The following is a 23,278-nucleotide window of genomic DNA, read 5'->3' as shown; positions in this document are numbered from 1 at the left end:
GTCTCTCTTTCATGAGTCTCATGTAGCCCAGGCTAGTCTTAAACTCACTATATAGTTGAAGTGACCTTGAACTTCTGATCCTCCTGACTGTATCTCCTGAGTCCTGGGATTACAGGTACTTGCCATCATGTTCTGTTCATGGGGTGCAAGGGACAGAATCCAAGGTTAATAGTCCCTGGTCCTTCTTTTTCCCTCCTATGCCACACTCAATCCATCAACAAGTCAAGATAGTGAAAACTGAAAAGAGACAAACCCTTACCACTCACCATCACCTCCATGCTCCTCATTGAGATCAAACCATCAGCACTCCTCCTTATAGAAACTTTCTCTTTATTCTTTATCTTTGCTTTTTAAAATTTGAGACAAAGTCCCCTATGTACCCCAGAGTGACCTCAAATGCACCATCATCCTTTCCTGTCTCCACAGTGCAGGGTTGAAGGGTTGGTACCACCACACCAAGCTTCTCTTAGATTCTTGATATATACACCTTAACCAGCATTGCTGTTCTACCAGTGATATTCAACATTAACAGCCCAAGAGTACTTTTGAAAATGTACATCATTACCAGCTCAAAACCACCAACAGCTCCCTGTGCCTCTCAGAGCTTACAACAAAGTCCTTATGATAGTCACAAGGTTCAACACGATCTCGTCCTAACGCCATTTAGCTCTACGATTCTCCACTTGCATTCAGCAACAGGTACAACCTCCTGCTCTTCGCCCGGTCCTGCTTCAAAGACTTTGCAAAGAGGGGCTGAGTAGTGGTTTAAGGAGTCAGAGCACTGGCTGTACATACATTAAGGACCTGAATACAAATCCTTAGCACCCAAATAAGAAGATGGGGGTGGCTATACTGGCATCTAAGTCCAGGGTATCATGGCAAGCAGACACAGGAGGATCACTAAAGTTGCCTGCTGGCCCTCAGCCTAGCCTTGAATCCAGTGAGAGACCTGATAAAAGCAATAGGAGTGATAGAGCAGGGTAGGGGATATGACGTTCTATGTGTGTGTGTGTGTGCGCGCGTGCGTGCACACATGTACTCCACCACCACCTCCACACACATACACAAAGGTTTCTAAGGACTCCCTCTTCTTAGAATGACTTTCTTGAATAGCCTGTCCCTGTAAAGGTTTCAGCTCTGTCGTAACCTTGGAATCCACTCTGTGTGCTGCTCGGATTTCTAATACCACTTAGCATTTTCTTCCAGTACAGACCATGTTGATTACGTTACTGTTTATTGTCTTTCTTGACCCAGGAAAAGACGGCGTCAAGAAGACAGAGTTTTGCGATTTTAGTCTGTTTGGTTTTCTGTGTTGGAAGTAACGCTGACACGCGATAAACATGTGAAAGCAGGAAGTGACGGTGACACAGCAGACAATGCTTTAGCAGAGTCACATAGAAGTTAGCATGACTAGCATGCCTGGCTAGGAATGCATGAGTTCATGCAGAAATTTCAAAATACAGATGGAGGTTCTCATTTAATTAAAAAACTATCCATTAACCAGTGCAGCATGTCCAAATGCTTGGATTAGGCCTCTATGGGCTGCACTCAGATGGATAAATAGAATTCCTGCTGGCTCATCAGAATGAAACGGTAAATCAATTTCTTTTTTTTTTTTAAACAATAACTACTCAGAAAGATGGCCTCGATTTCTTCTAGAGCCAAGTACAAGCTATGACCAAGCTTCAAGGCAGAAGGACCCTAGTTGTACAAGGTGACTTGCCAAATCCCTCTCAGTCACTCCACTCTTCCCCACATCCTTCCTTCACAGGGAAGTGGGCAAATTTCATTGTTACTTAAGGTGATCTGAAGAACAATAAATTAAAGTTGGTGTGGTTTGAGAGGCTGCTAAAAAGTCAGCAGAAGTCTTTGGTGTGTTGTGGTTTAAAAATGAGAAATATGTATGAACGACTTACTTGGTAAAGTGTAAGAAAATATATAAAATAATTGTGTGGTTAGCTATAAAGAAATATGTGAAATAATTCTAAAGGAAAAAAAACTGAGGAGTCTACACTATAGCAGTGTAGGCTGATTTTTGTAACAGTGGCTTAAAAAATGCACGCCATTATAGCTCTTTTGGAAGAAATGGAGCTATAGACCTGGCGTAATAAAATATCGAATAGGCCCATAGAGAGTCTGCTCCTGGTTACAGCTGATAATATACAAATTCAGTCAAATAATGCTTTTAAGAAAACATTTGCAAGTCAGTTCCCCACGAGACAGACGTTTTCAAAGTGTTCCATGAGATCCACAACTCTCTGCTAGACTCGGACAATGCAAGCTCTGGAGCAAATATCTTGCTCTCGAATACTGCAATGATATAACCCTTGAGTCAATATTCTGAGGGGAAATTCAGGAGAGGAAAGGAGATAATGAATTTCATGATCAACTCCTTTGATGGAAGGAAGCTCGTCATGAGAGGAAGGAAGCAGGGAGTACCTGCTGCTCAGGGAAGAGACTCAGGGTTCAGGATTCATGGAAACGTCAGGGACGCTGCTCTTACCTAAGTAGTTGTCATCCTCGGATTTCCCTGAGAAGCTGTGCTGCCGCACGTCAAGGCTGGTAGCCCCAGCCGGAATTCGGACAACAGTGTTGTAACCTGCAGAGAATTTAGCAGAAAATCAGTATTCTGCTGAACATCTCACATTCTCTAAGGACAGAATAAAAGTCAGGTAGCAAAGAAAAACAATTACCACTACTAGATGTCTTATAGGCAGATTAATCATACACTATAGCAAGGCTGATTTTACCCCCATATTAATACTTTCCTGTATTATATGAAGTCAACAATTTATTTTTAAACCTTTTCTTCCCCCCTGGTTCTTAGGAACCGACTCTTACCATAATGGACCGTGTTAAATGTTCCTGCCACTGTTTTGCATGAAGAATTATCGCCACCACAAATCCCACATTTATCTTTCCGGGCTTTTGAGTTTAAAATATGATCACATCCAGCTTGCTTTTGAAAAGAAAACAATTGAAATAAGTGGTAAGTATTACAGCGATAATAAAATGGCAAGTCCTGTATTCCTTTCAGTGATGTGAATCCAAAACAGACAGGAAAGCCGTGCCCTTTAAAGCTCGCAAAGGTTGAGAACTCAAATTGTCCACAGTTTGCCATTTAAGATGTGGACATTGGGCTCACAGCAACCTAACATCCTTGACGCTGTTCAGTGTATTGAACCTCTAGAGCCACGCATCTCTAGGGCATCAGAACTGGCCTTTTAGCCAACTGCCCAGGTGTTTCATGCACAGATTGAAGTTTGAGATGTAATGGTCTATGACTAAACAGAGTCAACGAGAAAAACTGTCCAGCAAGGAAAACTAGGTGCCACACCAGAGAGCTCCTACACATCTAAGGGACGGACAAGCTGCTCGTCACTCCAGGCCACTGCTGATGTTTAGCACCACAAGTCCAGTGTTGAAGAGTTTCAGTTTATCAGGAGAAATTGGGAGTTTGTTTTTCTGTGCAGCCCCCTCAGCACCTTATTTCTTTAACAAAGCAACGAAGAGGGAGGACCCTGGAAAATTCAGGGAGGACCGTGGCAACAGCCAAGCCTGCAGAAGGGAGACCCCAGCCTCATCTCTTTCGCTCCTTAGTGTGCGTTTCTCTTTGAGCAGCTCAATGCAGTGCAACTGAGTGAAATGACAAGAGAATCCGCACTGTCAGTGCAAGCCGAAAGGTAGGTAGACCTCTTAGGCACTCTTCCTTTCTAAATAATTGTTTAATTTTATGTATATACATGTATTGTCTGCATATGTGTGTGAACTACATGCATGCCTAATGTCTTCAGAGGTCAGAAGAAGGCACCAGATTCTCCTGGAACTGGACTTTGGGATGGTTGTCAAATGCCTTGCAGGTGCTGGAAACCCAAGCCAAGTTCTCTGCAAGAGTCGCTAGTGTTCTTAACCATGGAATGACCTCTCTAGCCCCTTAGGTGATATTTCAACAAAACCAGATCCACTAGTACTTCTAGTTGGCCCTTGGGCCACATACAGCGACCACATTCATCGGTTCAGAGCTTGGCCGAGCTAGCAATGATTTCTAATTCGTGAAAACAATGAAATAGTATTAAGGGCTTGAGAAGTCACTGTCAGATTCTTTGTACATCGCCAGGAATTTCTCAGCTTACTTTCCAACACTAATGGTAGGCGTGTATTGGGCGAGGCAACTATAGTTAAAATGACAGAGACCTCCGAGGAAGGCTGGCTTTTCCTCCTTCCCGTGTTCTAGAATACAGCAGTTCAATCTAGAAATATTTCTTTTAGGAAGCTTTTGGGTTTGCTCTTAAGCAATCAGTTATGGTAAAAGTGTATGTATGCATGTGTGCACGTGTATGTGCATGTGTGTGCGTGCATGTCCGTGTGTGTGCATGTGTATGCGTGTGTGCATGTGTATGTGCATGTGTGTGCTTGTATGTGCGTGTGTGTATGTGTGTGTGTGTAAGCTGGTATAAAAAATATCCAAAAGGAGAACTTTTGCATATGTTCCCATAGAGACTGAAAACATCAGGAACAATCTAGAACTGTGGTTTCTCTTTGGTATAACATGCATCAGAATCATGTGTTGAAGATAGATGCTAACGGTATCCTGGGACCAGACTTTGAGAAACACTGCCGAGGAGCCGGAGCACAGACAAAAGTAGCTGTCATTTAACTAAGGGAGGCACACATCAATTAGGTAACAGGACAGCCCAGTGAAGAAAATGTCACATGGACTTACCCGGCAAAGACCTTGGACACAGATATCATTTGTGTCCGGTCCGCAAGGGGTTCCATCGATCACTCTGTCTCGGAGCTGGTAGTAGGCTGTGTTCCCTGCCACTCTGCAGAACAACTTACATCGGTCCTTCATCAAAACTAGAGAGGAAGATCATGAGGCTCCGTGACTCCCATGCCTGGACCGAATTCCAGCCTGGCAGCCACAAGCTTCTGCCCCACTGCACTTACTTCCACTGTACTTAGGGACCCATCTCACGCTGGGCAGCAGACCATTGATGTTAAAGTGCTTGCCATCAAAGTGGGCACACTGCTCTTCTCGGAAATCTCGCTTCTGCTTCAGGCACGGCTCGGTGTTGCAGGATTTGAACTTCATTCTCCTCCCTACGCAGTACTTCCCACCATTTTTTGGCCTGAAAGAAAAAAAAAACATGGAAACAACAGATACAATGTATGGGAACCTGTTTCTCTCCTCATCACTCCTTCACTTATGACTGGCTGGGTCTCTAGGAAGCAGCTTTGAAATATCAATGACAAAGGGGAAAGGATATGGCTCCAGATTCCAGGTTTGCATTCTCCCTCCTATCAATTCTGGTTTTGCCAGAACTGTCAAAACCTTGCCTCCGCGTTTCCAGCTGTGAAATGGGATGTGCCTGTTTTGTGTCTGGATTTTGTTGCTGTTGTTTTCTTTGAGACTAGCTTATGTATGCCGGGCTGTCCTAAAACTCCCTGTGGAGTTAAGGATGACCCTGAACTCCTGATACTTCTGCCTCCAGCCCAGAACAGGCATGCATCACTATACCTAGTTTTTGTAAACCTGCTTTGAGGATAATATGTTAAATATCAAACAGAAAGTCTGAACAGATGAAGCTGGTCTTTGTCCCCCCCCCTTTTTTCCAAATGACTGCAGCCTTTTAACTTTAATAATTTTGTAAGGAAAGGTGGTACCGCTACTAGACTGTCTCCTGTCTGTCCTTTACCCTTTGACCTCCTCACAGGACACCACAGGAACACACTCCCTTCCACACCTCTCATTTTGTCCTCCCACATCTTCTTTCCAACAGCTAGTCTTTTGATTTGGCTTACAAAATAAACTAGTGTGCATATGTCCACACTTCAGTCCGTGTCTTAGCGGGAGGAAGCACACTGATTTCCTTACGCCGTTGCTCAAGTGGGGTACACTCTGCCGAAGCACCATGGCGCAAGTTCATTCTCAGAGTGAAACCCTGCACGTGTCTTTTCCAGATGTTGCCCAGAGCATAAATTATACAACACCCCCCTCCCAGCAATCAGCAGCTGGCCATATTCATCACAGAGGTAGGGAAGGCCTCAGAACTCAACCACAAACACTCAAACAGCTCAGAATACAGAGCTGTCTCTGAACACCATGGAGCTCCAAGAGGAAGTTCACAATTTTTTCTGTTTCATTGATTGTTTTCAGAGTAATCCTAAGTATAAGAACCGGATTTTGTTTTGTTCTTCAAACAGAGGTTTTAGGTGCTGGGAAACACACCAATCATGGTCACAATGGGGTTGGCGGCAGGCTGGAGGTGGCATGGTTGGTTCTGGCTTTCAGTATTGCTCTCATTACTGTGTCCTGAACTCCAGTTGCCCCTTCCTTTAAAATGAGTGCATATAGCTGGGAACTCTGCATATCAAACTCAGCCTGTGACTTTGTTTGTTTGTTAGTTTTTTGTGTGTAAAGGCAGACAACTCTGCATATGGATTTAAGGACTGGAAATGTGCCCTTTTGAACTACATGTCTCCTAGACAGTGTGGTTTCCATCTCATTTGTGTGTACTGTGTAACATGGAGATCTACAGCCATAAACCTTTCAGAATGGAAGAATTAATCTCGTAATTAAAACATTTGTTTGGGTATGACTATTTTTTCCACATAGGCAAATTTTGAAACTATTGGAAATTCAACTTTGCAAATACTGTTAGCCGCATCTCCCTAGTAAAAAGATTTTTTAAGAATACTTTGTGCCAAATAGGAATACAAAGGACTTCAGGAAGTTGGGAGATTAATTATCACTCTGCATAGGCGGCTTAGGTCATTCCTTCAAGTACATGTTACACGACCCAGCTGATTTAATTTGGGAACAGACATCCTCAAGGTTACAAAGGAGTTTGTGCAAACACCATCACAGGTGCATTCTACTCTTAAAGACACCTGGGTTTTTGTCTACATATTGGCTGGAACAGATACATCAGCTCCTTTGTTTATTTGCATGAATTAGTGCAATCAGAATTGGGTTAGTCCAAAAATTCTTTCCTGAAATAATGAAGGTAGGCTGCTTCCTATGCTTGCAGGCTACCAGAAGAGGCTGAGGTCTCAATGGGGAAAATTCCTACTCAAGAGTTAGATAAGAAAAGAGGGAGTATTATTTATGCTACCTTCAATTATCTTTTTAAATGGAGCACACTAGGGGACTGATGTTTTAATTGTATCATTAGTTAATGGCACTTCCATAGTAACTAGTTCTCAACATTTTGAAAATGGTTCATCTAATCCATGCTTCTAAAACCTGGGGAGTAAGGATGGGGGGGGCGACAATTACTTGACTTGCTGGGTCAAGGTTCTTGCCACCAAGTCTGACAACCTGAATTCGATCCCAGGTGTAAGAAAAGAACAGACTCCCTCAGGTCTGACCTCAACATGTGTGTGGCACACATGTGCATGAACATGGACATGCTCCAGGGAATCAATATGTAAAAAATTTAAACATTTTTGTTTTATCTGTACTGACAAAAAATTTAGAGTTTATTTTTTAAAAAATGAAACAGATATGTCCTGATTTTATATGATTTTATACACAGTTGTTATGGTAAGAGCCCAAGTGGGAAATATCAAGTTCACAATCTTTGTTCCAGATTAACAAATTCATTATCTTGAAATTTAGCCTATGTCTTAATTTAAAAACAGAACAGAATCGCTAAGGAAGGAGATGCGTCTGCCTTCTTAACTAGGCCATTTGTTTCTCCTTCCTGCTTTGAAGACTGCGCCGATTTTAGGGGCTCTTGTTTCTGCCATCAGGCCTCTCAGGGCCAAATGCAAACAAAATAACAAGAGTTAGGACCCACGGGCCTGATGGCGCCTCTTCCTGCACCAGCTAGTGTTTGATGCACCAGCTTGTCCTTGTGGCGGGTCTCATTTCTTATGCAATCTATTTGCTCACTCTGAGCATGCCACCCCAAATTCTAGGGTGCAATGAGAGCTGCCTGATCAGTAAGAGCTGCTGATGCAAAAGTACCAATTGTTTGGCAGACAAATGTAATGAACAGCAGCAGATCCGGAAAGAGAAAGAACACTGTGGAATGAAGCTGCTCAGGATACCCGGGGTCTGGCAGCCCTGGAAGTCCACCCACTCCCTCTTCCTCAGCGCCCAGGCTGAAGAGTTCCCTCTGAGTACTCCTTCACCCTGCTGCATCACTGATGGCAGCCATAGACATAGACATAGACTCACTCTGGTCTGTTACATTCTCTGATGGCTGTTTTGATGCCTCCTCCACATGTTCTTGAGCAGGTTCCAAAGTGACTCCAGCTTCCCCAGGATCCATCGATCGCAGGGGCCTCCGTTTCTTTGGGAACACAGAATCCAAACTTGCAGTGCTGTATTTAATAGGGAGAAGAGTGAGGGAGAGCTGGGAGCTGCGAGTCAACGTAGGACTAGCTGTCCGCAGAAATACATCACATTTTTAAGTTTTCCCCCATGCGCTGGCCTTGAAGCACTGCAAATGTGCTACTTCTATGAATAATGGATACTGCAGGCATTTTAATATCGTGCTCATTGATTTTAGGCGGTGTTTGCATTTACCACTTGCTCTAAAAAACACAGGCCAGTGAGCGTGGCTGGCTCCATACTAAATGGGTAGCTCTAATGGCCAGCTTTAAACTGCTCAATTAGTCTGTGTGCTTGGAAAAATGAGGAGTGGAAATGGGGCATGGACTGCAGACAGGGGCCAAAATGAAGTATAGAATTTGCAGAGTGAATTTCTATTAGCAAGGCTTTGAGACTCTACAGTCTTTCTAAAATCGAAAGTTTTATTATTACATTACCCTTGATTTGAACACCCCAATTTCAATTAAACCGGGGAGGAGGAATTAGCTACTTAATTCTTATAAACCCACTCCCAAGAAAACATGTAGGATTAGACTAAAGCAAAAGAGACAGATTACAGAGTCCTAAGCTTTATTATATTTTTTTGTACTGATGGTTTCAGACTCTCTACATCAGGAGAGCCTTGATGTTTAAAATGGTGAAAATAATAAAACACAATAAAACTCCCCAGCAAGACAGGGAGTGGAGGGACTTATTTCTACTCTCTGCTATTGTTTGTGTATGACCTAAAGCCCAAGCAACTGGTCAGGAGACAAAAAGAAAGGCAGCAGCACAGCCGCGGGAGGGTGATCCCTGCGGTTCTCTGATCTCTGAAGTGGAGTGGTGGAGCTGGGCTGTTGTGATGTCTCTGTGGGCAAGCAAGAGTAAGGTAAGAGGTAGAGGAAGGAGGAGGGCTGGGGCGGTTTGCAGAGGCAAGCAAGAGGCAGGTTAAGGACACAGAGGGAAGATTCATCCCTCCTAGGAGGGAAGGGCTTGGTGGGAAACGGAAGAGTAAAGTCTTGGGCTATCCTGGCCTCCTCTGTAACATCTTCTCACGGCATCTGAGAAAGGTATAACGGGTGCTGCGAATCAGACTCAGGTCCTCTGCAAGAACAACATGTACTCTGTACCACTGACTCATTTCTCTCACCCCTTCTGTGTTTTGAAGACAACATCTCACTATATAGTCCTTACTTGCCTGGAACTTCCTGTGTAGATCAGGCTGCCCTTGAATTCGCAGAGGCAAATGCCTCTGCCTCTGAGTTCCAGTCTTAAGGTATGCACTACCACACCGTAGAATCTGGTGGCTCTACCTGACTAGCTGGCTCTACCCTAATCAACTAATCAAGTTGTCAAGTAGGAGTCACGCTTATTGTTAGTTACCAGTTAGCAAACTGATAGCAGTCTCTGGGTTACTGTGTTTAGAAGGACTCAGAAATGACATCTTGATTGCGTAAGAATGAGTGTCACGTTCAATTTGTACTGACTGCTGTGGGAACCTGAAAAGTACATTCCCACCAACACCTGGGGCCTACACCCACTCGCTTACTAAGGTTTCTTTTGTTTTGTTTTTAATGTGTGTACTGGCGTTTTTTTTCTGCATATATCTATATACCACATGCATACGAGTTACAGACAGTTGTGAGCCACCATGTGGGTGCTAGGAATTGAACCTGGGTCCTCTGGAAGAGTAGTCAGTGCTCTCAACCAGTAAGCCACCTCTCCCCTCCCTCAACGCATGAAGTTTAATGCTCCACAAAAAACTCAAACTTAGAACTTTGAACAAAGAGACATGCTTTTCTTTTAAGATAATGGAAGTTCCAGAAGCCACTCAGTCTATTGTTTCTTTCTAGGCAATCACTAGGGAAAGCTGCACTTTGAATTACCTTTTTGGAACAGCCCAGGGGAAGTGGAGGGATGAACTGATTTTGTCATCAACTTTATAAAAAATCATCTTCAAAATATAACTTAACCAAGTAATTTCCACATCCTTGTTTCCTTTCATCACTGAGATACAGTGATAAAAATGGAGCCCTCATGTTTGACCACTGGAAAATGAAGTCGTTCAGGGTCCATCAAGCAACCTACTGTCTCTCAGAAGCAAGCAGAAGAACTATGGTAGGGAGGGTCCACCTTGGAAGGGTTTGGGGCAGTTCTTCCCCAAATGACTTGACTGATCTCAAGAGAAAAAAACGTGTGTGTGTGTGTGTGTGTGTGTGTGTGTTTTAAATCAGCTCCCCAAGTATAAAATCATGTACGGGAAAATAAAATTCTGGAAATCAATTTGTTAGTGATTTCTTCCAAGGAAACATCCTGGATATGATTAAATTTACAAGGTGAAGTAGAGGCAGAAGAAGTCAGATATCCAAAACTGTTCAAAGGAAGTAAAGTAAAGTAAAAAAAAAAAAAAGGGAAGAGAGGGGAAAATGGCAAGAAATGATAAGGATGACAAGAGTTCTGGAAATAGAGCCCACCGATTGCATCCCTGGTGAGTGACGTAAGTCATGTGGACCTAGACCTAAAATTCCCTTCAGTAAATGACTGGGTGATAATAAAGACAATATGAGTAGCCCATGGCCACTGTCAGAGGGGCACAGCAGGTACAGAAGGTTAGATTAATCATACTCCAATGGCGTGGGACTCTGTTATCACTGGCCCACACAAACAGTGGGCTCTGTTTAGTTATTAACGAAATGGTGAGAATCATTACAACGAAAATCAGCTCATGAGAATCTGGGCTTAGATACGTTCAAGCTAACATCATGACACCATATAAAAGAAAACAGCATACTTGGTAAGGGGTCTGGTAAAACAATAACGAAGGTGTTAGGCTTGCAGTGTTTGGGCATTTCTTTGATTCTAATATGCTCATAATTACTTTCCAATGCCACTCTCAGAAGAGAGAAAACTTTCACCACACCCTAAATGGTTTATCTATTAAAATTAAGTTTCAGCGTTCTCAATGGCAAGCCTTGCTTTCATCCTGAAAAGAGTACATCTGCTGAACCACACTGTAATATGTTATATGACGCACACCATGCTGGATCCACCCAGGTGAGGAGTGGGTCTGTCCCCAGAGGACAGGCACCACACCGAGTCACTTGCCTTTCCAGTCTCACACTCGGTTCCGTCAGCCCAGGGCGTGTGCTGAGTCCTGCAGCCTTTGTGTGCCCCATCCACGTTATTGCACCAGAGTCGTCGGCATTGCATCTGTTCCGTTCAGGGAAGACACGACACACTGTGAGCACATAGGGCAAGAGTCCCTTTCCGCTCACACTTTGCCAGGGGTAGAAGTTGGTTTGCAAAGGGATGCTTTTTTCTTGGTATGGTATTTTTATCATTCTAAAGTATTCCAAAGTACAGCTACCTGAGACGCATTTCCATTCCAGGGAGAGACACTGTTCCATAAAAGGGAGACTTCTGGAGGAGACTCTGAGACATGCATGACATCACAGGGTCCTTTGTCTGGACCACCCCATGTTAATGATGAGGAAACTGAGGTTCAGTGAGATGCAGGATCATTCTCAGAACTATATCAGAATTCTGAAAATGGATGTGATTTGAATTTTGCTTTGCCTCAGTTCCAAAATTAGTGTGTTGTTGTGCATGCATGTGTGCCTGTGTCTCTGCATGACCATTTTCATGCACATGTGCATTGTGTGTATGATATCATGATCATGTAATGAGCCATAAGCTCTCGACACTGTGGGAAGAAATACAGAAAAAAATTAAAATATATTTCTCCCTTCCAAAAATATATAATGGACTGTTAAGATACCATCATTACCAAACTAAGGAAAAGATCAATTCATAAGCAAGCTAAGGCCTTGCGTATGCATCCTGTGTCCCTTTCCTGCTCCTTTGACCCCAGAAGTGACTCCATCTTTAGCAATGCTCATGCCTTCAGGATACAGATGCTTCGGTACAGATGCTTAAAAAAATCCACCAGGGATACACAACTTTTAAGCTTCCTATTGACTGGCGCACACAACACACCTTGCAACTTCCTTCCTCCCTCTACCGAGTTCTGCTTTTAAGACTTATCTCCATGTATCTATATATGTATGAAAGTATTTCAGGGTATACTCTTCAATGTGTGTATGTGTGTGTGTGCACACGTGCGCGTAAATATGTGTATTGGTGTATGTTCAGGCATGTTCACAAATGTGTGTGTGTGTGTGTGTAAGCCAGAGGACAGTCCCAGTGTCATCTTCAGTAACACCATCTACATTCTTTGATATAGGCTCTCTCATTGGCGTGGAGCTTACCAGTTAGGCGAGACTGGCTGGCCAGCAAGATACTGGCTTTTCCTGTCTCTGCCTCCCCAGCACTGGGCTTGCAAGCCAAGTCTACCACACAGCATTTCCACATGGGCTCTGGGGACCAAACTCAAGTCTTCTTGCTCTCAAGGGAAGTGCTCTATCAACTGAGCCAAACCTCCAATCCATCAAGGTATACTTTTAAAAGATGATTCTAAATTTTAATTTTATCATAATTATTAAAACAAACCATACTTACAGAAGAAAAGTTTAACAGTTACCAGAAATTCATTTTTAAAAACAACAAAAGAAGCCTCCTAGTTTGGGGTACTTTTCTTTCTCCTTTTGATGTTGAAGACTTACGCTATCAGACTGTCTGTTATGGAGTATATTCCTAAGGATCTAGCATTTACAGGGCTATGGAATAGTTTATTGAAAGAAGGCACTAAAACATGCTTCATCTTTCTCCCATCAACCTTCCCCCACCCAGTGATGATTTGAGACAGAACCATTTGGTTTGTACTAGACTCAGGCTGTCTCTCTATCATCCTGTCTCAGATTCCTGAGTGCTAGGATTATAGATAGATACTACCATGTCTATAATCAGTGGCTCAACTTTTTTTATGAATTACAGAGAAGTGGACATTATTTTGGATGGAGTTATTTGAACTTTTAAATCACTTATGTGGACTCCCTATATTTCTCCAATCACCAACCATTGCCAGAATATCCCTCTTGAGCAAAACAAACATACATTTCCCAAAGATACAACCTGAGGCATCCCACAAAAGCATGAGTCCGCTTACCCACACAAATCCTTGATACATTAAATCCTCATACATTAAAACACCATTCAGCCACCAAGCCAGCAAGCTGGCCAGCTAGATGATGACCAGAAGAGAACTGAAGACCCAGCTGGTCACAGAACACAAGCCAGACAAGTTAAGTCAGGGAGCCAGGGTTAGCTCGTGAATTCCTTGTACTGGATCTGGAAGAGTCCCTATTATTCAGGTCGCTTTTACAACCTGAAGGACATGAAAGGGCCTCAAGAATCTTGGGCTTACTTTCTGACTTTCTGCAGGTGACAATGGCATTTCCCCTCTGGGCTATCGTAAGAGCACCATGAGAAAACCCGGGCTGAATGTGGCAATGCTGAGCCCACCACTGCCTCATAACCACATCACAGGCGCTGCCACTGTTAGCAAGGTCATTCTGAACCTTTTCTCGGGTAACTGATTTAGAGTGAGACTCCAGCGGGAAAATGTGACTATGAACAAGTCCAGAGTCAACAGCGAAAGGCAGAAACTACCCCGAACACTTACCATGTATGGGCACACCTGAGAACCCGGCCCAAAAATCAATTCACATTGTTTATCCACGTCGTAGAGGAGGCCTGGGAGTTGGGAAGGCAAAGGGTAGGTTCTGGATTCAGGTTCATTCAACAAACACTCGCCATACCCAGCGCTACGGGAAGCAGAAACACAGATGGTGAGCCAGGTTCCTGCAGGCTGCAGATGGGGCGAAGGCTACACACACACACACACACACACACACACACACACACACACACACCTAATGGCAGCAAGAACTGTTCTTTTTGGCTTTGCTCTATTCTTTACATCCAAAGACAAATCAAGGTAAATCCAGACGCTAAAGGTGTATTTTTGACACATACTCAGTAGAAAGAGATTCTTCACATACGACATAGCCAGGAGGAAGTATAGTATCTGAGGGACCATATCTGCTTGTTTGTTTACCATCCTTCCCAATAGGCTATAACTATCTTAGGGCCACAGCTACTATCTGTTTGTCTCTGCACAGGGCCCAGTCTGTAGCAAGCGGTATTCCTGTGTTTGCTGAACTGATGAGGAAGGGTTCAAGGACTCAGAGCAAGAAAGCATCTCAGGCTACCTGCTTAGAAAGACACCAGTCCTCTAGTTCATCCTGGTTTCTGCAAACATCATCTCCTCTGGAAAATCTACACCAAGTGAATGCTGATGAACAAAGCCCCCCTCCCTGCCTCAGGTTGCAGAAATGCAAACCAGTGACCTGAGGCAATTGCTTAAGGTTCTGCACCTCTGGGAAAGGAGAGCCATATCTGTGACATGTGGCCCTTGTATAATGTAAGTTGATCTTTGGAGAGCTTTAAAAAGGTAAAGGACATAAAGAGAGGGAATAGAAGAGAGGGAATAGGAGAGGAGAGAGAAAAAGAGAGAGAGAGAGAGAGAGAGAGAGAGAGAGAGAGAGAGAGAGAGAGAGACTGACTATGCCCTTATTTCTACCACATACTCTCTTCTGGCAACCTCATACTACCCATTACTTCCAAGCCAAGATTACTAGGTTAGCAGTACATAAATATTTGAGCCCTTCAATATCACAGCGCTCTCCAAAGACCTAAATAAATTTCAAAGCATTACACAAATGCAGAAATATTTGCATATTCCCTTTAAGAACCCAACTCTTTGCTCTGGTCGGTTTGTAATCTCCCCAAACTGGCAAGGCTATGAACGAACAGGGTAATTTGTCTTCCTCTTCCAAGGAATGTTATCAAAGACAACGACCCCAGAGGAATGCTCAACTCTGTGCTGTCTTTCCCTTCCTGGTTTACTTCATGTAGACCAGACACTAGATCAGTGGTTTTCTACCTTCCTACCCCTGCTACCCTTTCGTTCAGTTCCTCATGTTGTGGTGACCCCAACCATAAAAATCATTTCATTGCTACTTCATAACTGCAATTTTGCTACTCTTATGAATCATAATGAAAACATCCAATATGCGGGATATCAGATATGCGACACCTGTGACAGGGTTGTTCAACCCCCAAAAGGGGTCGCGACCCACAGGTTGAGAACTGCTGCCCTAGGGGCCGCAACTAAAAGAAAGTTTAAGTCTTACTCCAAGAACTCGGTGATGTATTTTCGACTGCACTTTGACCACATCCAAGGGTTGGTGTAAAAGTTCAATGTTGGCGCCATGACATGCTGGGGGCTCTTAATACCTTCTTCTTTACATTTATTGCTGTCATCATGAGGCATATTAAACCTAAAGTCAATGAAACAACAGTGAGAATGTCAGTGCACACCAGTGGTTCATGCAGGCATTGTTGCTTAACAGTTGATTAAGAGAAAACTATAACCGTCTATTGGGCTATGGAAAAGAGTATGAATCCAGGTGAGCAGGATAAACTGTAAGACAATTCAAGATGGAGTATAGAACACAAGGGGATTTTTATCCAATTTAATGTAAAGTACCTTTAGTGAATGCATGGCCATTTGTCGGGTGTAAGCATGCTTTTTGGAAGTGCAGAGGCTCTGAATGTGCTGTAGTTGGTGCTAGAATACAGGAATTGGAAATCCTAATCGACAGTTAAAGGGCAATCCATAGAGTCAAGATTTTAGCAGGATGCTATACTAATGTCAGCATAAAAATGAATCAGTGTTAAAAATGGAAGCCAAGAGCTTTGCAAAAAGAGGATCCTTGTGGGTCTCACATCTTCCATTTTTGGGCCAGGGTGACGAGTGATACACCTATGTTTATCAAGTGTGTGCATGAACTCGTAGGAAGTGACATAGACACCACAGGCATACAAGCCCAGCATACAAGCCCTGAAGGTAAAGATGGCAAAGGATCACACGCCAATGCCAGCTGACAGGAACCGGCTTTCTGAAAAGCCAAGCATAAAAAGACTCCAAACCCTTTCTCGTTTTGCCTGAGGGGAGGCTGTGGAGCGATGCCAGTGTCCTCTTGGGCTTGGGCGGGTGGTGACAGCATTCACACATACTTTCCATTCTTGGCTTCACCAGAGGAAGTGGGGGGGAAATGATAGCCTTTCCTCAGTGCACACCCCCTCCGTGACCCACATGGCCTCCCAGCCCAGGCAATTATCTACCAGGTGACAAGGTCAGGGGGTCATCTTTTCTCCCTGGGAAAGGCTGCTGTCAATCAGAAAACTGAACATGTGGTTAATTTAGCACCAAGAGAGGAATTCCCTTTCCTAGTTCATGCTGAACTCGGGAAATGTGAGGAAGATAGAAGGGTGTAGAGCTGTTTCCTATAAAAGAAAAATCTGGAGTAAAGCCTGTGCATCTGCTCCACTGATTCTCTGGTGTTCTGCTTCTTTTTTCTTTAAAAAATGTGGGCCCTTTGGTTTGCCAGTAGAGATGGGAATATGTGATCTGTATTGGATGAATTTACTTAAAGGTTTTAATACCGAAGAGCCCATTTCTTAAAAGAGGATAAGTTTTGGCTTGCAAGTGCCAGCTATGGTGTCAACAGAACTCTGGTTCAAGCATACCTCAGGTGAGGCGAGCATTCAAACCCTACCCTGCTTCTTTCTCTGTGGTAGACAGGAGCTGCCCTTTTCCCCCAACTCACCAGAAGTAGGTCAAATCAAGTTTACTTATATCATCGTACAAATGAACAGAAACTTATCTTCATTTAAATAAGCACATTTGCTCACTGCTGGGGCTATAATACCTATTTTGGAATACTTAGTGACCAATAATAAATAACCAAGACTGTTCACAACCATAGTACACTAAGATGTGGATTTTGTGTTTTAGATGCTCTCTTTCTCAACTTATTTGATGCAGTGAACGGTATATTTGACTCACTGCATCCGAGGGTCAAGCATCTTCAGGGACCATCAATTGTGGATGGAAAACAAACTTGTGTCTGTATAAAACATGCATGGATTTCCTCCTCCTCCAGTCAATATAATATAATATAATGTAATATAATATAATGACTATTTATGTTATATTAGGTATTATGAGTCATCTAAATTTTATTTAATGTATATAGCAAATTATCACAGGTGACTTGAAAATTCAATGCCTCTTCATAAAAGGGGCTTGAGTGTCTGTGGAGTATCCAGGTGGGAACCACCCTCTCACAGACACCCAACAATGAGCGTACTATTTCCCACACTTTGTAGACGAGCAACTAAGGCACACGGAGCTTCCATCGCCTGATAATTCAGGTCATAGTGTCACTCAGATGGGGAACTAGAAATAGAAATCATCTTGAGGATTCTCTGCATCTCATGACTATGGCTCAGGAATCAGAAGGACCAAGGAGATGCTGACTAAGCCAGTCTGGCCTGCCTACACCGAAAGCCTGGATTCCATCCTAGGCATTCGATCTCTGACAAGGTTTCCTTGGGAGAAAACAGCAAAGGCATATGAAAAGGCAAAGAGTGAAAGTCTCTTACTGAACTGGACTTCTGGGTAAGTCTGTACGTGTGCATATACATCTTGCTTCATCCCTAGCACAGCATATACAAGAGGTGGTTGAAAAGTGTTTCCATGGAAGAAGCGTCCTTCGCTGATGTTAGATGCTAGCTGCATACCAAGTTCAAACTGGACACGAAAGGACATGCATCTCCACTACACTAATGTTTCTCCTGAGGAGACCACCTTAAGATACCAATGATACGCACTTTAATTATTTTAGAAGTACTCTCGTGTCGTCCCAGATCAGAATCATTTCTGGTAGATTTATACCAATTTGCCCTGTCTCTCAGGAAAACAAACAGGGGAGTTAGCTATCTCATAATGGCCACCTTCTGACTGTAATCTGGAAACTGAATCTTTCTCTGCAGCTTTGTTCCTCTTTTTCTCTCAAGGAGGACATTGCTGTTTTAGATGCTGTCTGAGTTATAGCTGTGAGTTGGGAATGATCTGGATTAGTTAAAATCTGTAGACCAGAGCTATGTCGAGGCAACCTTTCAGATATAGATGTGAGTCAAGAAAATTTTTCAAATAAAATAAAATAAAATAAAAAAGAAAAAAGAAAAAAAAAAGAAAAATTTTCAAGCTAATTCATCCTTCGATGTGCTAGAAGGAATCAAAACGTCTCTTTCTCTGAGTCCCCAGTGGGAGAAGAAAAATGATTAGACTTTACACATCAAGCATAAACAGCTCAACCAAAGACACACAGAACTAGGGTTTAAGAGAGTGGGTCGCCTTTACTCAGCTTCTCACCAAGGCTCAGCTCCTTCACTCCTGTCAAATCTACTCTGAAGTCTTGACTCCACTAAAGTTAAGAAGACAGACAATGGTAAAAAGAAACTAAGTTTTTTGTTTTTTTGTTTCTGAGACAGAGTTTCTCTATGTCATAATCCTAGCTGTTCTGGAACTAGCTCTTGTAGACCAGGCTGGTCTTGAACTCACAGAGATCCGCCTGCCTCTGCCTCCAGAGTGCTGGGATTAAAGGCGTGCGCCACCACCGCCCAGTTTAGGAACAAAGTCTTAGCTGACTATGATGAGGGTGACTTACACATGGCCCAGCTCGTGGGCGATTGTAAAAGCTGTGCTCAGCCCACTGTCTTCACTAATGGAACAACTTCTGTACGGGTCACAAATGGTTCCCAGTTCAGCAAGACCTGTTAGGATGGAAGGGGAGAGACCAACATGGATTTACTTTCAAAAGCAATTATGACTCACACGAGAAACATCGGGAAAACCATTCTAGCCATGGGGACATGGACGAGGACTCACCTAAGGTGTCACATTTGTCTTGAGCTCTGCAGATATCCTCCCTAAAAGAAAAGCAGACTTAGGCTGTGACAACACCAGAGCAAAGGTCAACAAGAAAACCCTCCAAATATCTAGTTCATTTTAGGGAGGGGAATAACAAAATGTAAACTGGCAAGGCCGGGGTTTTGCAACCCGCAAACATTGTTAAGCCCGGATTTAAGGGTTAAAGGTTATGTGTTGAAATCTACTGTTGTCTCTACAGCCACAGAACGGTTAGATGCACCGCACCGCAGAAACACTTCCCTCAATACCCACTGTGAAGTGCTCACTGCTTTTTGAGTTTATTTAAGAGGAGTGATGGACTGGCAGTTATGACTTAGGTGTAAAATTCATGCGCAAGGCCCAGGCAAAGCCCTTGATTCAATTTCCAGCAAGGGCTTGTGGGGCAATGAGTGTGTTTATAACGACTTCAGAGATGGTCCAAGATGAGAGAAACCAGGAAGCCAGCATCTCCTTCCTGCCTTCTACATTTAAACAACATTCTTCAAGAGAAACTTTTATAAAAATGGGGAAATTTCTCATTTAAAAAACTTCCTTCTTTCTGACTTCTTGCAAACAAACAAAACAAAACAAACAGCAACAAAACCAATCACATAAGTCGGCAACACTAGACTTAGGGTCCTGCAAGGCAGCCACCGGCTGGATGCGGTTAGCAGCCTCCCTTGCTGTAGAAGGACATTTGCTTTCAGGCCTGCTTTACATACTGAGTCCTCTTCTGGCGTGTATGTAATAGAGATTCTCAGCTAGAACGGTACCCTCCCTCATCCTCAGGTCACATGCAGCAGTGTTCGGTGACCCCGCCAGTTGTCATAACTGAGAAGAGAGAGTTCCACTGACGTATAGAGATGCTGCTAAGAGCACTGCAGTGCTCAGGGCAGCCTGTTCAACAATTATCTGCTCTAAATCGTCCATAGTGACTAAGTCGAGAACCTCCCTAGAAGGACTGGCTCCCAGCAACGCAGGACCCTTCCCTCAACTGGGGCCTGACACCAAAGGTACGAGGAATGAGCAATCCATTTACCTTGTGACCAGAACAGCAGTGTCGTGCTGTACTCCACCCAAGTGGTTCTTGGAATGCTGCCACTGGCAAAAGTTTTTTAATGTTGTCTGGGCATTGAAGTTTATGGAAGGTCCTTCCTAAACACAGAGAAGAAATGCTCTTGGTCTATGCAACAACACCAATTAGATATGCCATTTCGGATACAGATAGAAAAAAGGGAGAAAAATAAACTTTATTACCTGTTCATTATGAATCACAACTAAGTTCACAATAACAATATTAATTAAATTTCCAATACTTGAGTCTTTATAGATAGAAGCTACCTGCAACAGAGATAAATATTTCAAAGTTAATGGTGGACTCTGTGTAAGCAAAAAGCAATTCACTTCTTAGGTTGTGTTCCAGCCCTTTGGACGTTTCACGCAACACATGTATTTTCCGGTCTGAATGTTCACTGCACACACACTGACTTACAGTCTCTGTCAAATTCATAGATGGCAGTTTTAGATAAAAATGAACTCTAGCAAATTTGAGTTCTGAGGCATTTTTCCCTTGAAGCTGAATTATCATATGACTTAACAGTTATTCATTTCAAAGCATTGCATATTAATTTTCCATCAAGTACTTGCCTGTCATTTGGTTTCCCACATCAATGCTGACACTTGTTCCTCATGCTCATTGCCCATTTATATGTTCGACATCAGTGTAACCTGGTTTCTGCATTGTTTTGTTATTATAATTTATTATGTCAGCTACATTAACTGTCACCATAAACTAGATTCTAGCAGAAAACTGGATTAGCATTTAGTTCCCACAGCAAACTCTGGGCAAGGTACCACCATGACTGTCCCTTTGAAACAGGGATGTCATGGAGCTCAGAGAGATTAGGTAACTTGTCTGAGGCTATCCAGTGGCAAACAGCAGAACCGGAAGTTACAGCCTACACCATCTGACCCAAGAGCCATTACTGTAGTCAAAAGTCTCTGATAGACCTGAAATAATGGCGTGGATATGGAGCTGAGGCTTACAAGGTCTGTTCAGGTTTTCCTTCTATCCCCTGGGTATGAGAGGGCCGGGGGTGTATGGAATACGTGGGGACAGAAGTGAGGATAAGGTTGAGGAGGAGCTGGGCTGGGTAACATGGGGTGGGGATAGCTCACAGTTGCAAGGGAAGAAGCAAGGAGCAGGACAGGACATGGGGAGGGAAGAGAAAGCTAAGCCTTAAGCCCTAAAGCAACATTCCCAAGCATGGTGGTTTTTCACAACACAACTGGGAATTTATTCAAAGCAGGTTGTTGTTCAGGTAAAGAAGGGTTAATCCATGCACTACCGTGTAAGATGTAAGATTAATTTAAAAAAAAAAACCGAGGTATAAGGGAGTATATGAGAATGTTCCCTTTCTGCTTGAATGAAAGTTGTGAAGTAATCTCTTTGTATCTCTGAGAGCCTGGCTCCAGGATTGCTGAGGAGAGCAAAACATGAGCACACTCACACTGCCTCTGTAAAACGGTATGTCCTCTACAAGGAGCCCATGCGCAACCTTCCACGGCCTTTCAGGCATCTCTAGGTTACTTAGAATAGCTAAGACAATGTACAAAGTTGTTATGTCATATTGATTAGGGAATGATAAGAAGAAAATTTATATGTCTTTAGCATAGGTATAAGATCTTTTCTGAAGCGTGTGTGTATACATGTGCATGTGTGCGTATATGTGTGTATTTGAGTGCACAATTGTGCATGTGGAGTGTTTTTTCCCTCAGAAGCTGTCCATCTTGCTCTTTTGACAAAGGATCTCATAGGCTGGAAGCCTGTCAAGGCAGCTTTCTCTGCTTTCCCATTGCTGGGATTACAAGTGCATACTACCACACCTGCTTTTTATATATGTGCTGTGGTTGAACTCAGGTCCTTACGTTAGGTTTTACTTGACTTTCCAATCATGCAAATTCATTGTGCTTCCAATATAATATGAGAGTAGAAAAACAGAAATTTTTAGGCTTCACCCCTAGTCTGCTTGCTTATAACTCTCAGTAAGATGCAAGACTGCATTCTGAAAAAGCATTGGGGGTGACTGGGACTCCAAGCCAGCATCACACACTCCTGCCAGGCTGTGCAAAGCTCCTAAGTTAGACAGAGAACATGAGGTTCCAGAATGACCAAGTAGAAGGTCACACATAGCATCTAAGCCATTGGCTAGCTCTGCCTGCCTATGGGCAAGTGACATAACTCCTTGGGGAGTCCGTGTTCTTAGCTATAAAAAGAGGATGGTAGTTCAACCTAAGCCCATCGCCAGAAGGCTTAGAAACAATGTTTTCCAAGTAGTAAGTGCACTATCTAGCAGAGAATCAACAGGCACTACTGACAGCTGCCGCCTTTATTATAAAAAGGCGACTAGTGAACAACCACATACTCTCTTTGGCTGTTTGCCCAGATGGCTGAAATGCCAGCCCTGGTTGATGCTACAAGCAGAATGGAAAAGAAAACCCGTCCTCCAGCAGCACATTGGGTCAACTCATGAATCGCTTTCCGTGTGGTATACTTACAATTGACATGAGGGTTAAAATATAATGTTGAAGGTTTGATCCATGGTACAAAACCATTCTGTGGTCAGCTACCACCATCACTTCTACAAACCGTGGATAGGACAGAAAGCGTTTGGTTCTTTTGTGGTTCCTCCTTTCCCTGGTGCCATTTGTCTTGGTGATATACCCGGAGGACACCTTTGTTGCCAAGCCGCTCTTTAACAGCGCCACGTCGTCGGCCAGGCTGTTCCTCTTTCTCCGGATTTGCATTCTGATTTTCTGCTTGTCTTTTCTGCGACTACTTTTGAGTTCTGTAATAAATCAGATGACATTCATTATTTACCCGCAGAACTGTTTGTATGTTCAAATGATGCCTTAGATGGTAGGGAGGTGGCTCAATCAGTAAAGTGCTTGCTGTCCAAACACAAGGGCCTGACTTTGGAGTCTGGATCCCTGGCACCCACATGTAAAGGCAGGTTGTTTCTGAGAACTGAAATATTGTGGGAGGGCAGACACTGGCAGATCCTTGGAATTCACTGGTAATTTAGTATAGCTGAATCGGTGAGCTTCAGGTTCAAGAGAGACACTATCTCAAAAAATATATATAAGGTACTGAACAACTATGGAAGACATCTAAA

The 23,278-nt window shown here is 43.3% G+C and overlaps 1 protein-coding gene across 3 annotated transcripts in view; it reads right to left on the bottom strand.

Annotated features, from left to right (window-relative positions):
- Adamts9 (ADAM metallopeptidase with thrombospondin type 1 motif 9) overlaps nucleotides 1-23,278 on the bottom strand; it is a 174,699-nt gene that overhangs the window by 121,745 nt on the left and 29,676 nt on the right. For all 3 annotated transcript variants that reach the window (XM_057763644.1, XM_057763663.1, XM_057763654.1), the window contains exons 4-16: nucleotides 22,662-22,951; nucleotides 20,361-20,444; nucleotides 20,143-20,258; nucleotides 19,083-19,123; nucleotides 18,862-18,967; nucleotides 15,478-15,624; nucleotides 13,905-14,046; nucleotides 11,429-11,533; nucleotides 8,189-8,334; nucleotides 4,951-5,132; nucleotides 4,724-4,860; nucleotides 2,842-2,959; nucleotides 2,504-2,599 (exon numbers count right to left, since the gene is read on the bottom strand). In XM_057763644.1, the coding sequence (XP_057619627.1) occupies nucleotides 2,504-2,599; nucleotides 2,842-2,959; nucleotides 4,724-4,860; nucleotides 4,951-5,132; nucleotides 8,189-8,334; nucleotides 11,429-11,533; nucleotides 13,905-14,046; nucleotides 15,478-15,624; nucleotides 18,862-18,967; nucleotides 19,083-19,123; nucleotides 20,143-20,258; nucleotides 20,361-20,444; nucleotides 22,662-22,951 (1,710 nt within the window). The remainder of the gene's footprint in view (nucleotides 1-2,503; nucleotides 2,600-2,841; nucleotides 2,960-4,723; nucleotides 4,861-4,950; nucleotides 5,133-8,188; nucleotides 8,335-11,428; nucleotides 11,534-13,904; nucleotides 14,047-15,477; nucleotides 15,625-18,861; nucleotides 18,968-19,082; nucleotides 19,124-20,142; nucleotides 20,259-20,360; nucleotides 20,445-22,661; nucleotides 22,952-23,278) is intronic.

The sequence above is a fragment of the Chionomys nivalis genome, chromosome 1 (assembly GCF_950005125.1).
Source record: "Chionomys nivalis chromosome 1, mChiNiv1.1, whole genome shotgun sequence".
Taxonomy (NCBI): Eukaryota; Metazoa; Chordata; class Mammalia; order Rodentia; family Cricetidae; genus Chionomys; species Chionomys nivalis.
The sequence above is the reverse complement of the archived record's forward strand: the minus strand, read 5'-3'. Positions and strand labels throughout refer to the sequence as shown.